The 19,746-nt window shown below is 40.2% G+C and overlaps 1 protein-coding gene across 7 annotated transcripts in view; it reads right to left on the bottom strand.

Moving 5' to 3' along the window:
- Positions 1–5,752: 5,752 nt before the first annotated feature.
- Positions 5,753–19,746, bottom strand: part of esrrb (estrogen-related receptor beta) — a 61,154-nt gene continuing 47,160 nt past the window's right edge. For all 7 annotated transcript variants that reach the window (XM_017475322.3, XM_017475324.3, XM_017475327.3 and 4 more), the window contains 2 exons: positions 11,454–11,723; positions 5,753–8,788 (listed from right to left, as the gene is read on the bottom strand). In XM_017475322.3, the coding sequence (XP_017330811.1) occupies positions 8,544–8,788; positions 11,454–11,723 (515 nt within the window). In that variant the 3' untranslated portion in view covers positions 5,753–8,543. The remainder of the gene's footprint in view (positions 8,789–11,453; positions 11,724–19,746) is intronic.

Genomic DNA, 19,746 nt, shown 5'->3' with positions numbered 1-19,746 from the left:
GTAAAAGACAAAGTGCACCTTGGTGATTTTAGCTTTCCACTGTTAAATAAGGTCAGATTTACATTGACAATATGCGCCCGGCTCTGTGCATGTTCACCTTTTGATGATTAAAGAAAGCAGCATGGAACAGATTGTGTATTCATAAAATGCGTGCTCCCGTGGTAGATACACTGTTAGTCACTAGATCGGTATAGCTAATAAGCTGGCAACTTAATGCCTACATATGTACGCAGAGTTATTCTGACTGATCACCTTTATTTGATGATGAAATTTCTGAAATAACAGGAGTGACCTCTTCCAGGATGACCCCGACTCCATTCACAGGGCATGAGGGAACGGTTTGTCGAGGATGAAAATGATGCAAATCATATCTCAGCCTTGACAGTCACCAGATCGCAGCACACCTATGAACACCTACGAGATAATTTGGATCGAGATGTTAGACAGCTCTCCCTACCAATATCATCAAAACATGATTTGAAGGAATATCTTTTGGGAAAATGGTGTTCATGTCTCCAGTACAGTTCCAGAGACTTGTAGAATCCATTCCAAGGTGCATTGAAGCAGTTCTGGGAGAGTGTAGTGGCTCGCCACCTTACTAAAATGCTCTTTTTTCCCTCTTTAATTTGTCACCCTTGTGTGTACATGTACAGTACTGTGCAAACTCTTAGCAAAGAAATGCTGTAGAGCAATGATGCCTTCAAAATAATTCAATTGAACGTTTCTACATTTAAAAAAAAATACTGTAAAGAGCAATAAACAGTAATAAATGAAACAAAGTCAATATTTAGTTTAAAAAAAAGATAGTAGTCTCAGGTGGAATTAGTGCAGTTTTATAAGGAAATGAGCTGTAAGGTTTATCGAGCATCTTGCAGAACCAGCCACGGTTCTTCTGGAGACTCTGACTGTCGCACTTGCTTCTTATTTCTGCAGAAAAACCCAGCAGCCTTCATTGTGTTTTTTTTTTTTTTGTCTGAAAAGTGTCTCTTACGTAATACGCTGCTTTCTTTAATGATTTACAAACATTTTTCTGTAACATTTAATTTTGTGCTGGAAAACTAATGTTTGGGAATCTAAATGTTTTTGTACTGACTCGATAATGTAGAAGTCATAAAATAAAAATCTATACCAAAGTTTGTCCAAAAAAATAATAGAGTGCCTAAGATGTGCTTTTGTCATCTATTCAGTAATACTTGCATTATTTAGTTGCTGATCATACTGAAATACATGTAGATGTAGGTCTTGTATATTATTCAGAAATGTCAATTTCACTGAGTGAAAGTGCTAGAACGAGACAGAGCAAGAAGGAGGGTTTGTATGCACAAAAGAATGTCATGCAGCCTCTCATGGGATCATCCCTAGATTCCTGCTTGCTGCAGTTAGGAGGATTTCCAGCGTAACGGCAAACATGTGGATTTCCTTTACGGCCAGTGGAGATTTCTAACCTTTGGCTGACAGGCAGAAAAGGTCAGGTCCATCCCGAGCATCAAGCCCTGAGCGGTCCTCACCATTTCTGCTCCACCAGTGTGTTTGTGCTTCCCTCTGCTTCTGCTCCCCTTCATCTGGGCACATGTTCAATCTGCTTAATACATTAAACAGCAGAACATACTTGCATTATTTTCACTTGTAGGGAAAATAGTATATATTCATTTAAAAAATACTTTCTTACATGCTTTTTACCATAATATTTATCACGAGTCATATAAAGCAGTGTGCATCATGAAAACATTTGGAGGTGTGGACTGTGAATGTGGTGTATTACATGTTTGTGTATACATGATTTCAGCTGCGTGAGTGTTTTTTTAATTGATTTATTGCATTTTGTTGAATATATGGTATGCCATTTTTAATTGTGTTATATAAAATGTGTTGTAAGCATTTTTATCCCATCAGTTTACTATATCGTTTACTATAGAATAAAACTCCATTCTAATGCATTTTAATGAGTAATTCCTAATATAGGAATATTATTTAAACTGGATTTCCATGGAATTGTTCTAGAATATGTATATATTTTTTCATACTTTTTTTCTTTCTTTCTTTTTTTTATCCCTGCCCCGATTTTCCTGGGATAGGCTCCAGGCTCCCTGTGTAGGACAAGCGGTACAGAACATGGATGGATGTCATACATGTGGATGTAAGGTCACCTTTGTTCTTTCCTATGACAGTGTGGCAAATATTGCTTTATACTGATATAAATATCATATTTATTCTTTTATTCATTCATTTTCAGTAAGTGCTTTCTCCTGGATCTGGGGCCTATCCTTGTACACTGGGTGTGAGGTGTGTATATATATATAAATAGATATATATATCTATATATATATACTCTGCAAAAAAGAAACGTCCCTTTTTCAGGAGACTGTATTTTAAAGATAATTTTGTAAAAATCCAAATAAGCTTTACAGATCTTTATTGGAAAGCATTTAAACAATGGTTTTCATGCTTACCATAAACAATTATTGTACATGCACCGGTGGAACAGTCCTTAAGGTGGTAGGCAATTAAGGTCCCAGTTACAATAACTTAGGACGCTAAAGAGAGCTTTCTACTGACTGACCTGAAAGATGTCTAGGGTTCCTGCTCACCAGCGTGAACATGCCATAGGCCTGCTGCAGGGAGGCATGAGGACTGCAAATGTGGCCAGAGCAATAAACTGCAATGTCTGTAATGTAAGACGCCTAAGACAGTGCTACAGGGAGACAGGAAGGACAGCTGATCGTCCTTGCAGTGGATGTATGTATGTATGTATGTATGTATGTCTGTATGTATTTTTTCATGTAGCCTTTAAGGACGCCTTTGACAAAAGAAGAAAGTATTGAAATCATTCTCATGGCTGGATCGGGAAGCTGTCGCAAGTACTTTAACAGGGAACATGGTGAGCACATCACACACGACACTATTACCAAACTTATTAACAAATTCAAAAAGACTGGAAGTGTTGCGGACCAACTGAGAAGCGGACGTCCACGAACCTCCACTGACGAAGGCACAACCGACGTGGTGCTGATATACATATCCCTCTATACACAGTGCCCCCACACAAAAAAGATATATTTTTTGATAAACCTGTCTTTTATTCGAAATTGTCGAAATTGTTATGGCATCCATGAGAGCAGAGTATTTTTGTCAATTTTATTTTTTAACAAAAGATGAAAGGTTAAACAATAAAGACAACTTTTCCCAGCCTTCTTTGCTCATATTTACCAAGGGTGCCAATATTACTGGAGGGCACTGTATGGAGACTTTTACGACACCCTGTATATACAGTATATACTATATATATAACTATTAATTGATATATTCAATGCGCTGTCACATACTTGTATTCAGGAGCTAATTGAGCTCAATTTTAGCAGCAATTGCAGCACTGTTCAAACTTACAGAAAGAACTCTGCTGCATCTGTCTTCCCACGCGCACGTATACACACAGACCTGTTGTCTTCAGCACAGAATTATGTGCAGTATCCATGTGCAGTGGTGTAAAAGCATCATTTTACACCACTGCTTCTGAAGTAGTACAATTTTCCTGGCGAATACCCTTATTCTTTTCAGCAGACTAGATAAAAAGACATTCTTCACCTAATAAAGACATATATACATCACTTTGCAAAACACAACGCACGAATATAGCAGAGAATGGTTAAAAAAAAAAAAAACATTCAAAAGAATAGAACTGTGGCAGGGATGCAGAGACGACGAGGAGAAACGCAGGAGACGGATGAGGGAGTGAGGCTTATATTTTATTTCTGTGCCACAAGCTCTCAGGGGACGTTCTCACGCTCCGTTTTCAATCCTAAGTGTAATTTGAGCCATTGCTTTATGCAAAGTGTATACTGCAGCTCAGTTCAAACCCAATCACTCACACTGACATGCAATTCTTTCTCTGGCCATCATCAACACTGAGAATAATGGAGCTCAGTTAGGAAGTATAAAGGCCTTGAACACATACTGATGGGGACTGCATCCTGATGAATGGTAATCTACGAGTCTAACGGAGGAAAGCCCTAACAGACACACACATATACACACACACACAGTATATTACTAGTGAAATATGGTCCTGCTTGCTCATTCGATATCTTGCATTTGGTTTGTTGTTGTTGGTTTTTTTCTTTTAAACCATATGTTTGATTATTAGTTATATCCAAATCCCACAAATGAACCTGACGGATAAGCACACGACTGTGTTTATTATTAGAACTGCTGCTGTAATCATAAAGCCTGTTCTTTGCTCATTCCAGGGGTCTTATTCGCAATATGCATTCAATACACTCATACTGTTTGACTTCAGTGTGTACAGTTGTAGAAGAGTAATGATTTATAACGCAACCATCCAGTGTCACCCAAAACAGGAGGAATCCGCTCAACATTTCTTCCTTATGCCATCTCAGGGAGGTTTTCCTTGCCACTGTGACGTCTGGTTTGCTTAACATGGATCTAAATCTCCATCTTTAAAGCTGCTTTGTGACAATGTCTATTATTAAAAGCACTATACAAATAAATTGTTTAGCATTTGTCTTTGTTAAGCGTGTTGAAGAAAGTGAATACCAATATTAGAGATTAAAGAGATACCATTTAGTAGAGCTATATTAGTAGACAGTTGAAGATGTAAGTTTAAAGTCTAGTTTTAAACTTGCAAGACAAAAAACTAGCTGCAAATGGACTCTTAAATATAAATGTTTTTTTTTTTTTTTATCAGACAATAGAATTTCAAATAAGCAGACCACTAACTGATACGTTTTTATGTTAAAGAAAAAGAAAAATTTATTATATCGTCTTAGGAATGAACTAATACCAGGAAACTCTTTATACAGGCCTTAGGTAGACTCCAGCAGACACACACAAGGGGATTGCTGAATTTTTCTCTATATCATGTTGAATATTTTTCCTCTATAATTTCCTGAAGCATTTTGCACAAGATTACTGTATAAGCATTATATGTGTGTAATCATGCTAAAAACTGTTTCAATGTCTATCTATCGATCTATGTGTGTATATATATAAATATATATATATATATATATATATATATATATATATATATATATATATATATATATATATATATATATATATATATATATCCTACTATTATTTAACATCCTTCCCCATTACATCAAACTTTTCTGGTGACGAATTGTACTGAGTGTGACAAATACACGCAGATATAAGGTAAAGGAAATGAATAATAATAAATTGTACAAACAATGGTTTCCTGCCAAACTGCAACGGTGTCGGAAGACGCAGGTATTAAGTGGTATACATAAGTAACAGTTTTTCATTTCTAATATTTGCTGATCAGAGAGCTACAGTAGTGCAGGCTTGCGTACACAGGATCTGTGGAAACTTGTGCTCTCAGATCTTCCCCCACCTAAACAGCAGCTGCCCTGCAAGCCGTGCTCGCTCTCCGAGCCTCTAAATTGAACAGATAGGCTAAAAGCCATGACCATCCTTTATAACAGTCAGGCTCTCGTTGATGTCTCAGTACATGCATGAAATGTGAATTTTCATGAATCCTAGGCTATATTACAGTAAGAAAAGTAGGAATCTCTGGACCAGAATCTACAGCCAGGCTGGAGCGAGCTCCTTCAGACAATGGTAACTGCACTGACATATTCTGTCATCCCTGGAGAGCCCACTGATGCTTTGAGGACATTCCCGGGCCTTTCCATATCACTGAGCTTGTGTTGCGCTCTGTACAGTGTCTGGTGTGTGCTGAAAACAACACAGAGAGAAACAGCCACAGTACTCGGGGAGTATATCTTTTCTTTGTTCCATTTTCTCATTTTTTGACATCAAAACAAAAAAGGAAATGTGACACATGAATTCTTAAATGAACAATCAGAGATATTATTGTACAAGTGTGACCAAAGTGATATAATACACACAATAAATATATTTTAGGAGAAAATAAAATCCCTTTTTCATTTTTGACATTTTTAACAGTGGACCAATTCTGACTGGAGCATGCTTAAAGGGCTTAGAAGAGTGGGAACATTTATTTATTTATTTATTTATTTATTTATTTTTACATCAAAGTTGTTCATATACTAATAACTGTCTAATGTGAAGGAATAACTGAAGGTTACAGTGAAGGTACAGTGTATATGAAGCACACACTGGGTATTTCAAAATACATGTGCTGATAACATGACTATTCAAAGAGACTTGAATGGTGAGGTGGTTAACTGGATGGTACATGTAATTCAAGTAAGTAGGGCACATACAGATAGACCACAAAAAGTATTTATTGGAATAACTGTGTTGCCAAAACTGGAAGATTTAAACACAGAGAAAAGTCAAATTGCATGCTGGAGTCAAAAATGCACAATTTATGACCTGTAGTATGGAAAAAACATACAAAAAAAAAAACCCAAAACAAAACTACAGCAGTGAATAATTTAGGACTAGTAACAGCATGATTGTAGTCAGAATTGGTCCTTGTTGTCACCCACATTGTCTGCACAGTAAAATGAAAAATGCCCTGTATTACATTGTCCTTATTTTCTTGGCTGAGCCTCTTCCATACACAGGACTGTGGCCACTTCAAGTTTAAACAGTTTTATTGAACAGGTGCATGTCTATTCTCCATTAAGTAGCCAAAGAGTATACAGCAGAATTCTCCTTGGCCAATGATATAGTGAGTGAGCTGGCCACCGTCACCCTTCACTATGTCAGTTCCTTTGATCACAGTATCAAATTGTGACAGCGCCACAATTTACAACATCACATAAAATGACATCAGTAGTATAAGCCATCCCTTTCCGACTAGACTCTCAAATGGAGGAAAAAGGGGGTGACAGAAATCTACAGTACTGGACTACATTTCCAATCATGCACCACAAAGGTCAAACAAAACAACATGGCGGCTCTCTTTCGAGCACAATTCACACGGTTGCTCCGATGTTGCTCTCAGGCAGGAGTAGAGTGATGCCGGTGGTTTCTGGTCATCCTTCATGGCCACTCGCATAGTTGGAAACCTTCGGTGGGGGAGGTTTAGGAGGGTAATTAGCTGTTTATGCTCCAAAGCCCTTTTTAGTAATCAATGCGTCAGTGCTGTTGTGTCAACATGGGGTCAGGAGCCCTCAATGTGTGCACACACTATTCTTCAGGCTTCTGCCACCTTCGCAGGCCTAAAAATATCGCTGGTGTGAAAAACCTGCACCTGCTGTTCACCTTCATTTGGATACATTGCTATAAAAGTGCCACGACTATAAAAAGTCCTGGTCACTTCTAAAACGGGCTGAGCAGATGCTGGGCACCTTTCTTCCTCTGTGCGGGGCGGCTTTACCCGCGGCTTAACGCACCCAGAATAGTTCCTTTGACGTATGGGCCTCTGATTGTTTGAACATGGAATCTCCTGGACTTATGCCACCTGGCATAAACCATTTAATACCACCTCCTCCTCTGAACCTCATTCCCCTCTCCACAGCCTACACCCCCCCCCAATCCCCCCCTACCGAACCCTCACTCATCTTTCACTCTGCCCAAATCAGGTCTGTTTGTCAGCCTGCCAGCTAACATTTAGCACCAGCTTCCACCGCTGACCAAATTTGGGTTGGAGGAAACATCAGCAATGCTAACGACCATCAGCAAATGCGCACAGTGCAACAGGCAAGTGGTGCGATTTATTGCTGAAATGCACTCACTTGTACACATAATGTATGACGTGTAATATGAAATGTGTTCTAATGGCAGCAGCATTGCGAAGCAGTTCGATTAGCTCTGTACCATCAGCTCCCTTTATTGCTGATTTACTACACAGTAAGACGACTGACTACCTGGCTCAACTAGTTTGTTTAAACATGTTTACCAGTCGTGTCACTTCCTGTACATGGTATGATAAATCCTTGCTGCCGATTCACTGTTCTAAAGAGGTATATTCAAGAACATTTAAAGTGAAGGAAAAAAAAAAAAGCTCACATTTTATGATTTACGCGTCTTCTCATCCGTTTGCGCAGAGCAAGACAAAATGGCTGCCATTTTCCCCGACGTTTGCCAGTCATTATTTAATCGCCCTGTGATGAATATTTACAAGTCCTGGACGAGTCCTTGGGGCTTAACAATCACACGTGTTTGACATGAGATGCTCCGCAGGTTACCTACTGCTTCTGATTTAATCATGACATGTATAGAGTTAGATTTTCAAAAACTGAAGAAAAAAAAAAAAAAAGCCTGACCACCTCATTGAGAACACTCTGACTTAGAGAGATTTCTTTCTTCGTACATAATCACAGACCATAAACAACAAAAAAAAATCATTACTGTACAAGTACATAGGATTTGTTTATATATTTTTTAAACTCTTCATCATTTATATTTATACTGAGTTTCTCATTTTGCTTATTTTTTTGTTTTAAGGTTGTTCTTTTAAAAACATCTCATGTCCGTGAGAGAGACAGAGGGAGACAGAGATTTGAAAAGACAGAGAGGAAGAGAGGCGAGTCTGTAACCTGCTTGTCACTCAACCGTGTGTCTCTCCTCTTGTCTCTCCTCAATTAGCGTGTCTCTTAATGCCTGGACGTTGTAGCTCGGCCTGTTCACACCTTGGCCTCCAGCATTTCCAGGAAGAGTTTGTGCATGGGCACTTTGCCCTGCACCTTGATGCTGTAGAAGTGTTGAACGGCCTTAGTGGCGGTCTGCCGCAGCAGGGGCAGGGTCATGAGCAGCTTTCCGGCCCTCCGCGGGTCCTCTGTGTGTTGGCTGTTCTCATAGTCCTGCAGCGCTTCATGGAGAGCGTCCTGCAGCTTCTGAACCGCCTCCACGTCCTCTATGTGCATGGAGTCTAACGACGGAAAACACACACACACACACACACACACAACACGTGTTCATTAATGCTGCATTCCATACGCAGCAGTAATGAACTTCCTCAACATCACAAATACGAAAAAAGACAAATTTAATGAATAAAAGAAAATAAGTAACATTTAAACACGAAACATCTCAAAATTCTACTCATTAACTAAACCATACTATTTTTATGTCACATGTGACTACAGTTATTAGTGTCTACAATAGTTTAGAGTATTTAAGTCATTCTGTTCATAAAAAAAGATCAATAATTTACACTGTATGAACAATTTTCATTCATATTTCCTGTAGTGTTCTATATAAACATATAGTCTCAAATATTGTAATCCTATAAATATATATATATATATATATATATATATATATATATATATATATATATATATATATATATAATTTATTATTTAGGAAGAAAAATGCTGTTGCACTGGAAATGAATTACAATTAACATACAATATAATGCATCTAGAAGAATATATATATATATATATATATATATATATATATATATATATATATATATATATATATATATAATTGACCTGATCTGTGTTTCCAAGTATCACAGCACAAAGATCATCAACAAATGATAGAGCAAGCATCACATGAAACACTATCTCTACCAATTACGATTTTTTTTTTTTAGATGATTCTTTCAGGGAACTGAGCTCTGACTAATATATTATCCAATCTTCTCTGTTGTTCTGTAAAATGATGCATTATTGTATAAGGGGCTAAACCCCTCTCTGTATCACTCTCTCTCTATCTCTCTCTCTCTCTCACACACACACACTCTTGTAGAGAGACACACACAGAGGTACACTGAGGCAGCAGTTGTTAAGGGGTGTCTGACACCTCAGATGAGGGATGTGACTGGCTGCCTGGCTGATCTCACCTTGGTGAATATTTCACCATGTGGGACAATAAAAAGGAAAACAGATTTCAGAATTCTAAAATTCATTGAGTGGAACAGCTGCATTCCCAAGACCTTGAGATGTTTCTCACTCTGACCGTTCGAGACACTTAATGGTGAACGACAGACTGTTTCTGAAACAAGAGAATGAGGTGATGACAGTCAGCGGGAGGAAATACTGTGTGTGAAAGTCTATGCATTACGCAAATGAAACACTGCTGAGAAACTGTTCTGAGAAAATGATTTTATACTGTCTCATATAATACTGAGCGTGTGCAATTGTGCCTTGATATAAAAACCTGATAAAGTCTTAGACTAGGGGTGTCCAATCTTGTCCGCAAAGGGCCGGTGTGGGTGCAGGTTTTCACTCCAACCAAGCATGAGCCACACCTCATTCCACCTGCTTACTCAGTTGAGCTCGGCTTTCGATAGACTCAGGTGTGGCTTCTGCTTGGTTGGAATGAAAACCTGCACCCACACCGGCCCTTTCTGGATAAGATTGGACACCCCTGTCTTATTTATTCTCACATGAATTCCCACATGTGCTTTGTGTGAGTGTGTGCGTGTGTGTGTGTGTGTGTTTTGTCAGAGCAGGACAGATAGAAATAAAAGATGGAACATTTGTATATTTGTGCCCAAGAGATAGAGTGTTGTATGGGGAGCATTAAAAAAACAACTTTGAAGAAACAATTTCCTTGCAATCCATCAGAGAGGCCGCGTCGATCCGATTGATAAACTGCTAATTACAAAATCAATCGCTATGAATTTTCACAGCTGTCAGACAGAGGCACTCCCATGAGAGCCTTTGCACAGAGCCTTGTTCGAGCTCTCGGCACGCTCTGCTCTTCCCCCCACTCTGATCCTCCCGGCCCCACCTCTCTGCGAAAGGTCTGTCATCCAAAAGTAAAGCAAAGCCTACCCTCAGCATTTTTCATTTTTCCGGCAAACAAAAAGAGAGGCAGAGTGAGAGAGAGAGAGAGAGTGAGAGAGAGAGAGAGAGAGGGGAGGGATGGAGGGAGATAGAGGGATAGAGAATGCTTGCTTGCGGGCTCTGTCCAGACATTGATCAGAGAGGGACAGACCGTGCCTTCTGAAAAGCATGCTGTCGATACGGGCGCCTCGTCTTCTCCCCCGGAACAAACGAGGCCCATCACTCCCTGATACTCATTCCATTCGACTTAACACATTTTATTGACAGCCCCTGTGCTCCTAATGAAATGCTAAATTTATCTCCTGTGGCTGCAGGGCCCCGTGGCTACTGTTATGGAGATAGAGAGAGAAACGAATGGAGGAATGCCACAACACGGAAGGCGTTCAATTAAAAGCTCGGCGCTCCCTCCCTCCCTTGCCCGCTTTCTCTTTCTGTGTGTCCTTCATGTTTATCTCAGCTGTATCAATTTAGAAGGCCACATCAAGATGGAGCAGATTAGAGAGCATTCAGGATGGAGTCTATTCTTGGGTTATTTTGGTCAATTTGTTGGATCTCTCAGGGTAGTTTTAGAGTTTAAACAACCATTCAACCACTATTATCTGACAGAGAACCATGAAAAATGAACAAAAATTCATGAATTCATATTAGTAGTACTGTTATAGCCAATATCGATTGACTGCATCAGTCTGAAACTGTAAAATGTCCCCATATTTTCTGGATTTCTCTGCAATAGTAACACTTTCTTATATAATACAATAGTATTCGATGTCATTAGCGTGGCCTCATTTGTACCTGAGTTGGCGAGAGCGATGGCCTTGAGTGTGACAAACTCCTCCTTCTCCACCTTCAGCTTCTTGTACTTGCGGACGAGCTGGAGGATGGAGACAAAGAGGTCCAGCAGGCCCGTGAGCCGGGAGTGCTCTTCGTCCATCACATAGTCCTCGGCGTAAACCAGCTCGTCCTCGTAGGGCAGCGAGCGGAAGACGATGCTCAGGATCAGAATCTCCATCCAAGCACTCTGCAGTAGACTCATCTGATCTCCCAGAGACAAGCTGGAAAAACCTGAGGCAGAGAAGAGAAAGGATGCTCATTCTGTCATGCATGCGCCAAAGAAAATGCAAACAAGAAAGCTTAGTCAGCACAGAGATAAAAAAAAAAACAACCAATATTTTACCACAAAAATCCCTAGTATATATGGGTGGATGAGGTGGACTCGTGCTAACAGCATAAATGATCAAATGTATTGTGTGAACTGATATTTAGTCATGACTAGATGCAAACATGTCTTTTACATGTCATTTCCCCTTCTCTAATTGAACTTTATTCGAGTTTGGTCTGACTCCTGCGTTAGCTGAGAGAGCATAAAAGCATAGTTTTCACATGTCTCCCTTATCACTGTAGTAATGAGTCAAAAACTGTGAATCCTAAAGCACCTCTGCTGCTCTGTCATACATTTTTTCCATTATTATTATTATTATTATTATTATTATTATTATTATTATTACATCTTGGCACATTCAATGCTGGAATCATCAGTTCATTTCTCCAAAAAAATCATGTCTGGTGTAAGAGGCAGAAAAGGATCAATTTAATGATCTAACAATTTGATGAATCGATGCAACAGTCATAAACTGATTCTTTAATATAATTGCTTATAATTCGATTATTACTGAAAAAGGACAAACAACTGGTGTGTAAGAAAAAAATAAAAATCCATATTTGTCAACTGATGTGTAAGTCATTTGAACAGGACAGCAAGGTGATTCTTTTAAAATAGACTCAGTGGTATCATCAAATATTGAATCGTTCCAGAAGATCTGCAAGAGCCAAAATTGGCAATCATTTTGAAAAATCTTTTTTGAAAAGCAATAGAGTCTGAGAACTACCATGAATTGTGCAGTTAAAAAAATGAAAACAATGCCTGAGTGAGGCAAATCACTAAGCCCTGGCAAGCTAACTGATTTCAAAGTGGCTAAAGACACAGTGTGTCATGGGGATGCACTGATAACCATCTCATCCCTTTTTCCTCTGCCCTCAAATGTCGATAAACTCACAGCCCTCCGCCAGCATCGAAACCCCCTCCCTTCTTTTCTTCCCCTCACTCAGTGCCTGCCAGGCATCTCCATCTTGACAGTATATTAGCGCTGGTTGCAGCATCTGATGATTAAAATGATTGCTTTTACAAGTTTACGGGTGCAGTCCTGTCTGCCCCCACGTGATTAGGAAGGTGATAGATTACAGTATTGACTGGGTCACACGGCATATCCGCCTCCAATGTTTTCCCCTCTTTCATATAAATGATTTGATTGAGGAAGAGTTGAAGAGGGTGATGTTTATCTGCTCGGCGTGTGACACTTTAGAGTGGTTGCAGGGTGAGTGGGTGAGTGAGAGAGAGAATGGAGGAGAGAAGAAGAGGCAAAAGGAAAAAAAAAAAAAGGGGGTACCTGAGTGTTTAATTTCCCTTATCAGAGGGGCGAACACTGGCTGCGCGTGCTGGGGGATACATTAATTAACAGATTGCGATCAGTGCTGCAGGGACCCTCACAATGTGAAAGGGAATCAATAGGGCCAGAGTGGAGGTGGCAAAGAGAAAAGAGAAAAGACAGAGAGGAAGCCTGACAACAAACTTAACGCGTGAATCCGCCCGACTAACTGAAGAGTAACGATTAAACGCTTAATACGTCTAAACGGTTGCTGGGCATTGTTTATCGTCTGCTCGGCTGTGATATAAAACATCTGTTTACGCGTATTCGTGTACAGGAATATGAATACATTATTCGAACTGAACAGATAATGATAGAAACACAGATAAGAATGGGAAGCGCACTATTGACAGAAACAAAAATAATGTAACGGAACATAGTGGTAGGCTTCGTATAAAAATAATCATTCCCACAAAACAAACAAACAAAACTATCGGTTTAGGCCACACCCACTTTGGGTTTAAATCCAAATCCAAATATCTGGAGCACTAAACAAATAGAGATACAGACAGTGGTACTGCGTTACACCTCTCCTCTAATGCATACGCAACACAGATTTATCAGCACATGAACTTTGCACGACGTTCACAAAGACGGCTTATCAACGAGCCATGCTTCTCTCCTTGGACCTGACAGGATAGGCAAGGGTGTGCAATGTTCGACATGCACAAAAACACAACAAAACGTCCCCCGAGCTCCACACCTCCTCTAACTCTACACACCCATCAGACTCAGCTGCCAGCAATTACACACCCTGAAAGGCCTGGCGTTTAATCGTCTGTTACGGTTTGTTGTGAGATGGTGAAATGCGGAACGGTGCATGTTGCCCACCCAGCCTCTCTTTCTCTCTCTCTCTCTCACTCTCTCTATATATATATATACCCATCTCTATCTGTCTCGCTCTCCCCTGCTCTCTTTCCTTCCACAGTACTGAATTATCACTCCAAATGGGATCTTGTGTTTTTCCTCTCGCCTTTTTCCACTCAATTTAATCAAGTAATGAAGTGACTTTCCGACTCTCTAGGTCAAGTGGTGTTCGGGCCTTGGCACTTCCGCAGAGCCTTGCTGAGGTGAACGAGTAGCTGGCGATTCTTGCGCTAATGAAATATCAATATTTACATCTTAATTTCCAACCAACTGCCCTTGCGTGCTTTGACAAAACATGACACAATATTGACCAGTCTGGAGGGCCTGGCTGCTGCGTCCACGTCATTGGCACATTCACAAACAGAGTGCTTAGTGTCGATGGGCGTTAGCCTTATAGACCGGACGCCGATGTGATGCTCAAAGTCTAGCAATTTCATTCAGCAACAAACATTGTAAACATCCTTCAAGAAAACAAATGTTTGGTAGCCGCCAATGAGGGTAATAACACGATTACACAGGGTGTCCCAAAAGTCTCCATACATAGGGAAAATTAACACTTTTTAGCAAAATGTCTTCCAAAAATGTTCACGCTTCATTTATTATATATCCTGCTTTCCGTTCACATAAAAGGTACTTGGAATTAATCCCAAAGATAGTCGATTTTCTGATTCCAGGCATTGAAAACTAAGAGCCAACCTTAAAGCTTTGGAGTTGATTCCACACAATGAAAATGATTCACCTCAAGCAAACACAGCGAGCAAGATGAATTTATCCGAGTCTTTCAGGTTTGCAAAGCGGCCGGTCAATATTAGCCTTTATTTTGAATCTGACTGATCAGAATTAAACAAATCATGGCTTGAAATGCGGGTAATGCCCTCTTCCAGCGACTAATCCGAGTGATCCATTGGTTACACTCACATGTAGCTGCAAAAAGTGCACGGAACCAGTAAAATATATACCGTGACCTTATGGTAGTTTGGGCGTCTGACTTGACCTGTTAGTATGCCTAGTTAAGCATTCTTTATTAGTATTATATTGAACTGCTAGAAAGATTTTAAAAAAAATATATATATTATTATGGTATTTAGTATATTTTTAAAAAATGTATTAGTTGCCACTATCCGAAAAAACCCTGAAAGGCCTTTTTTTTCCTAACAGTAAATCTCTGCGTTCAAGTGAGACAGGTGAAGCTGCCCATACACTTACCAGCACATTTTCATATCCAGGCTGAAATGTTTTTGAAAACTCAATTTATCAAGTCTGTGAACAAATCCCCTGTGTGGTCTGTCTTCAACACTAGTATAAAAAGTAATCAGTTTTTAGCTTGTTTTTATGCAGCTCAATAAAGCTCATCGCTCGAAACAGCCGCTATAACAAAGACAGGCTTGGCTGACTCTCAGTGACATATTTCATGCCCGCTGACTCAAAGTCAACGTTTCTGAAAAGGGGGAAAAGCCTCAGCTCGGCAAAAGAAGAAGGACTTTTATAGCCCCCAAAGTCCTTTATAAATAAAATAACAGCAAAACAGCAAGTTTTAATCCTAACACGTTTACAAGCTTATATATGAAATGGTATTTCCTCCTTGACCTCGTGCCCTCCTGAGTTTACGTGGAATCCAGTACTGCTGATGTTTATTTCTTCTCAGGGTGATAGACTGACTAACTACTGTTTAGTACGACAGCCCTCCATGGCCATTAACGTAAACACAATGTGCTGTATTACCGTGTGGGATACAAAGAATAAATGCTTAGGTGAATCCAGATCTCATCATTCAAACTCCTCGTATCAGATGTAAACGCTTCCAAAGATATAGGAGCTATGATGTGGCATTTGCACATATCTCTGGTCCTGTGATCAATCAGCAGGATGCGTTTTGTCATTTTGTCCACCAGGAGAGGGGCTGAAATTAAGTACTGCACATTCGTGTTGAGCGAAACTTCATATTCATATTAATTTATTATTGTTTCCTTATCCCTGAGGGCCATTAGCAGTGCTCATAAAAAGAGATGTAATTACGAGGTATAGTGGCCCCCTCCAGCTGCACCCCCTCATATTTCACCCTCAATCTGATGAGAAAGTGAGTGTGTGAGCGAGACAGAGACAGAGAGAGAGAGAGAGAGAGAGAGAGAGAGAGAGAGAGAGAGAGAGAGAGGGAAATGCACAACACATTTCATGAGCTTCACTGAAAAAAAAGAGAAAAGCAAAAGAAAAACAAAGCAAACAGATAAATTATAGAAAGGTAGAGTGACAGAAAAGGAGCCATAAAGAAGAGAAAACGCTTCACTTCCTGCACTTTAGACATAGAACTGCTCTATCACGGCTCCTAATCAGAGACACAAGCCTTGCACACTCTTAGCCAACAGCTATCAAAGGCATAACCAGCCGAGGGCTCTTCTCCACTGTTGTGTTTCCAAAAGTAGCCTGCTGTCTGCTGAGCTTCCCTGGCGTCGCCCGCTTGTCACTGCTGCGTCGAGCGACTTGTTTATGCTCGGAATCTTTTTTACTTAAACGAGCCTCTGTCATTCCCACTAACCTCGAGTTAAGGTCACATTCTATATAAATGCATATAATATAGGAGCACTGCACGTCTGTGGCATCGGGCTGGGTAAGAGTAATGCGTTAACGAGAGGGGGGAAAAGAGAGATGCACTTATTACTGTTCACAATTCTTTTGGAATTTGCATGACCATATCATTAATGGAGCTTGAGAGAAATAATTTGGCATGACACTGTTCAGAGCTAGACACACACTAGATTTGGTCAAATTGCTTTTTCGACCCATATTAAATGCTACACATTAAACCCGAGGCTAAGATTTTAAAGTACTATAAGAACAGCTTCAAAATGATTTTCAATCTGATCACTAAAATGCATAATGTGTAAAGGAAAGACGTTATGTTCAAAACTCTTGGCTTTCACCGAGCTCGGTGATAAAACAAAACAAGGCATTGTGCAAATTTCATATTTAGCTTTGGCATACAGATCTGTTGGAACAGAATAAATTAAAACAGAAAGCCTCTTCAAGCTGAGATCTACAGTATCAGTGCTTTAAATGATAAGAAGCCCATTAGACACGAGCGCATGCCAGGATGATGGGTCATTTGGCCAGTGGAGTGTGAACGATATGAAGTTTCGTAATGTTAAATACAGTAATCCCCTTGTCTTAATCTGCTGTTTCTGACCTTCTGACCTGACTCCACTGCTACTTAGTCCTCCCCAGAGAGCCACTGCCTTCACTGGACATTATATATCTCTGTTTAGCTCTGTGACAGGGAAGAGACGAGCCTTAATCAGTCATGTAATTACACTTCATTTATCTCTGCTGCCGAGCAGATTCACTTGTTAATGAGTAGCCATGTCCTATTGACTACTGCGTAAAAGGTCTGGCCAAAAAAAGACCCAATGCAACGTGTTGATGTTTAGTTCTGACTAAAAAATACAAAAAAATTAAAATGGAATTAAATTGAATATGAATTCAAGTTAAGCTTATTTTACAAAGTCCTAGGGTCCAGGGTTCGATCCTGGGCTTGGATTACTGAGAGGAGTTTTGCATGTTCTTTATACATATGGGTTTCCTGTGGGTTCACCAGGTTCCTCCCACCTCTAAAAGTTGGACTCTAAATTGCCCCAGGGCGCGAATGAGTGTGTGAATGTATTTGTGCATGGTACCCTGTGATGAACTGGAGTCCCGTCCAAAGTGTATTCCCACCTCACACCCAGATTAGGATGGTTAGTGTATTAAACTATGGTGAGTTCAAATCCCAGCATTGTCTAGCTGCCATCATTGGGTCCTTGAGCAAGACTCTTAACCCTCAACTGCTCAGTTTTATCCTGTCTCGGTTGTAAGTTGCTTTGCATGAAAACTTTAGTCAAACGAGTAGATTTAAATGACTGGTGAATGAGAGTGAAGTGTTTTTTATTTTGTGAAGGTTTCTGCAGGAGGAATATGTACATACATTCACAGACCACCCCCCCCCCCCCCCCCCACACCAATGAACATAAACAAAGTCTGCTTTGACAGCGCTAACACAACTAAAATAGATCTTGCCCTTTCTCTGAGTGTAACCCCGCCCAGAGCAGCAGATGTCCCTTGCATGGTCCCGGACGCCCCCGCTTCAAATCTCCATCCCTGCATGCTGCATCTCAAGCATGGGGCGTCAGGCCTGGGCCTACACCTGATTGCTCCATCCATCTTGATCTGGGCTGCTAAAGCCTCCGTCAGTGGGTAAATTGAATATACTAAGGCCTGTCTGTTGGTGTCTATATTTAATAAAGGCCGCTGATGAGGTGCTGATTTATCGGCCGGCAGTATTCACACTCCATTACAAGGAGATTACACAGCTTGAGAGGGATCAGCCTCGGCAACACAGTAAGGAGATTTCACAATTTAATGGCAAAGAGAAAACAGCGAGCTTTGGGTGGGTGGGTGTGTGTGTGTGTGTGGGGGGGGGGGGGGGGGGGGGGTAAGATAGGAGTAATCTTCTGCCATGAGGTGTGTGCTGAGATATGATAGCTGTAAGCTCTGAGAGGTGATCGTTTTTAATACTTTCATATATTAGGACTATGGTTAGCTGAGTTTACTAGAAATAACCTACCTTTTCTAGAATGCTTCATATGCATTTGAACCAAATTTCCAATTATTTACAAAGTATGAAGCGTTCAAAAAAAACAAAAAGGTTCAAAAGTGTGTACGCTCATATAAAACTCTTATGCCGCTCATAAAACGAGAGGCATCACAGGACAAGAATAGCTACTATGTGGCTGCGGCAAGATCATGTGGGAAACAATTCTGCAGACTCTCTCAGCCCAGAATTCCCTAGTGGAAAAATCCTGCCCTATGAATCTGGGGCTTGGAGGCAGGTGACTAACAGCTGTCTAATGTGATGAAGCAACTGGGTTGCACAAGATGGAGTGTAAAGCCTTATTCCAAACCATGGCATATGACATTAATAGTCAGTGTAGCACTCTGGCCACAAAAATCTGACTACTGGCACTACGATAAGTTCTTGCAATAACAGCATTGGACACTACTTTCCATTTTCCATGCTTACGATGTCCACCATAGCAGAGCCACGTCCTGGTACCTTAGAGTGGTTTTCTTTTCTTTTTTTTTCAGCTGTTGGCTTTGTACTTTCTCCAAATCGGTAACCAGACTGCATTTTATAGCGTGTCAGGCTGTAAGTAACTACAGTAATGCTTCTGTCAGTTGGACACTGTGAAATTTGAGATGGAGAAGAACAAGCAACGACCATATGTATGTCAAAGGTCTTTAGCACCTCGGGAGTAAAAAAGCCATCTGTCAACATTTCCCACACATCGACCTTAATAAGCACAGCCATGCCAGACGTCACTCAAACTATTTACAGAGTGCACTCTCACACTGCCAGGTCAACTGGTGCTGAGCTGTTCAACTCGGGGATTAATTATCAATTCAATTTACAGCAGATTGGGTAAGAACTGACGATACGTAGCGGCCATCCAGGATGGTTAAATGATCCGACAGACAGAACTGCGAACTTGAAACCTATTTATATAACAAATGTGACAAACATAGAGCACTGTACATAAGCTATGTATGATATCTAGAAATGATTGGATCAATCATATAATAATGAAGTGCAACATATAAGAGTCAAGAAAGAGAGAAAGAGTATAAACGTATGTAAATATGTAGGCAGTCATTTTAGAAAAAGCCACTAATTTTAAATTCAAACTAACACACACCTTCAGTTCAGC

Source organism: Ictalurus punctatus, chromosome 9 (assembly GCF_001660625.3).
Source record: "Ictalurus punctatus breed USDA103 chromosome 9, Coco_2.0, whole genome shotgun sequence".
Taxonomy (NCBI): Eukaryota; Metazoa; Chordata; class Actinopteri; order Siluriformes; family Ictaluridae; genus Ictalurus; species Ictalurus punctatus.
The sequence above is the reverse complement of the archived record's forward strand: the minus strand, read 5'-3'. Positions and strand labels throughout refer to the sequence as shown.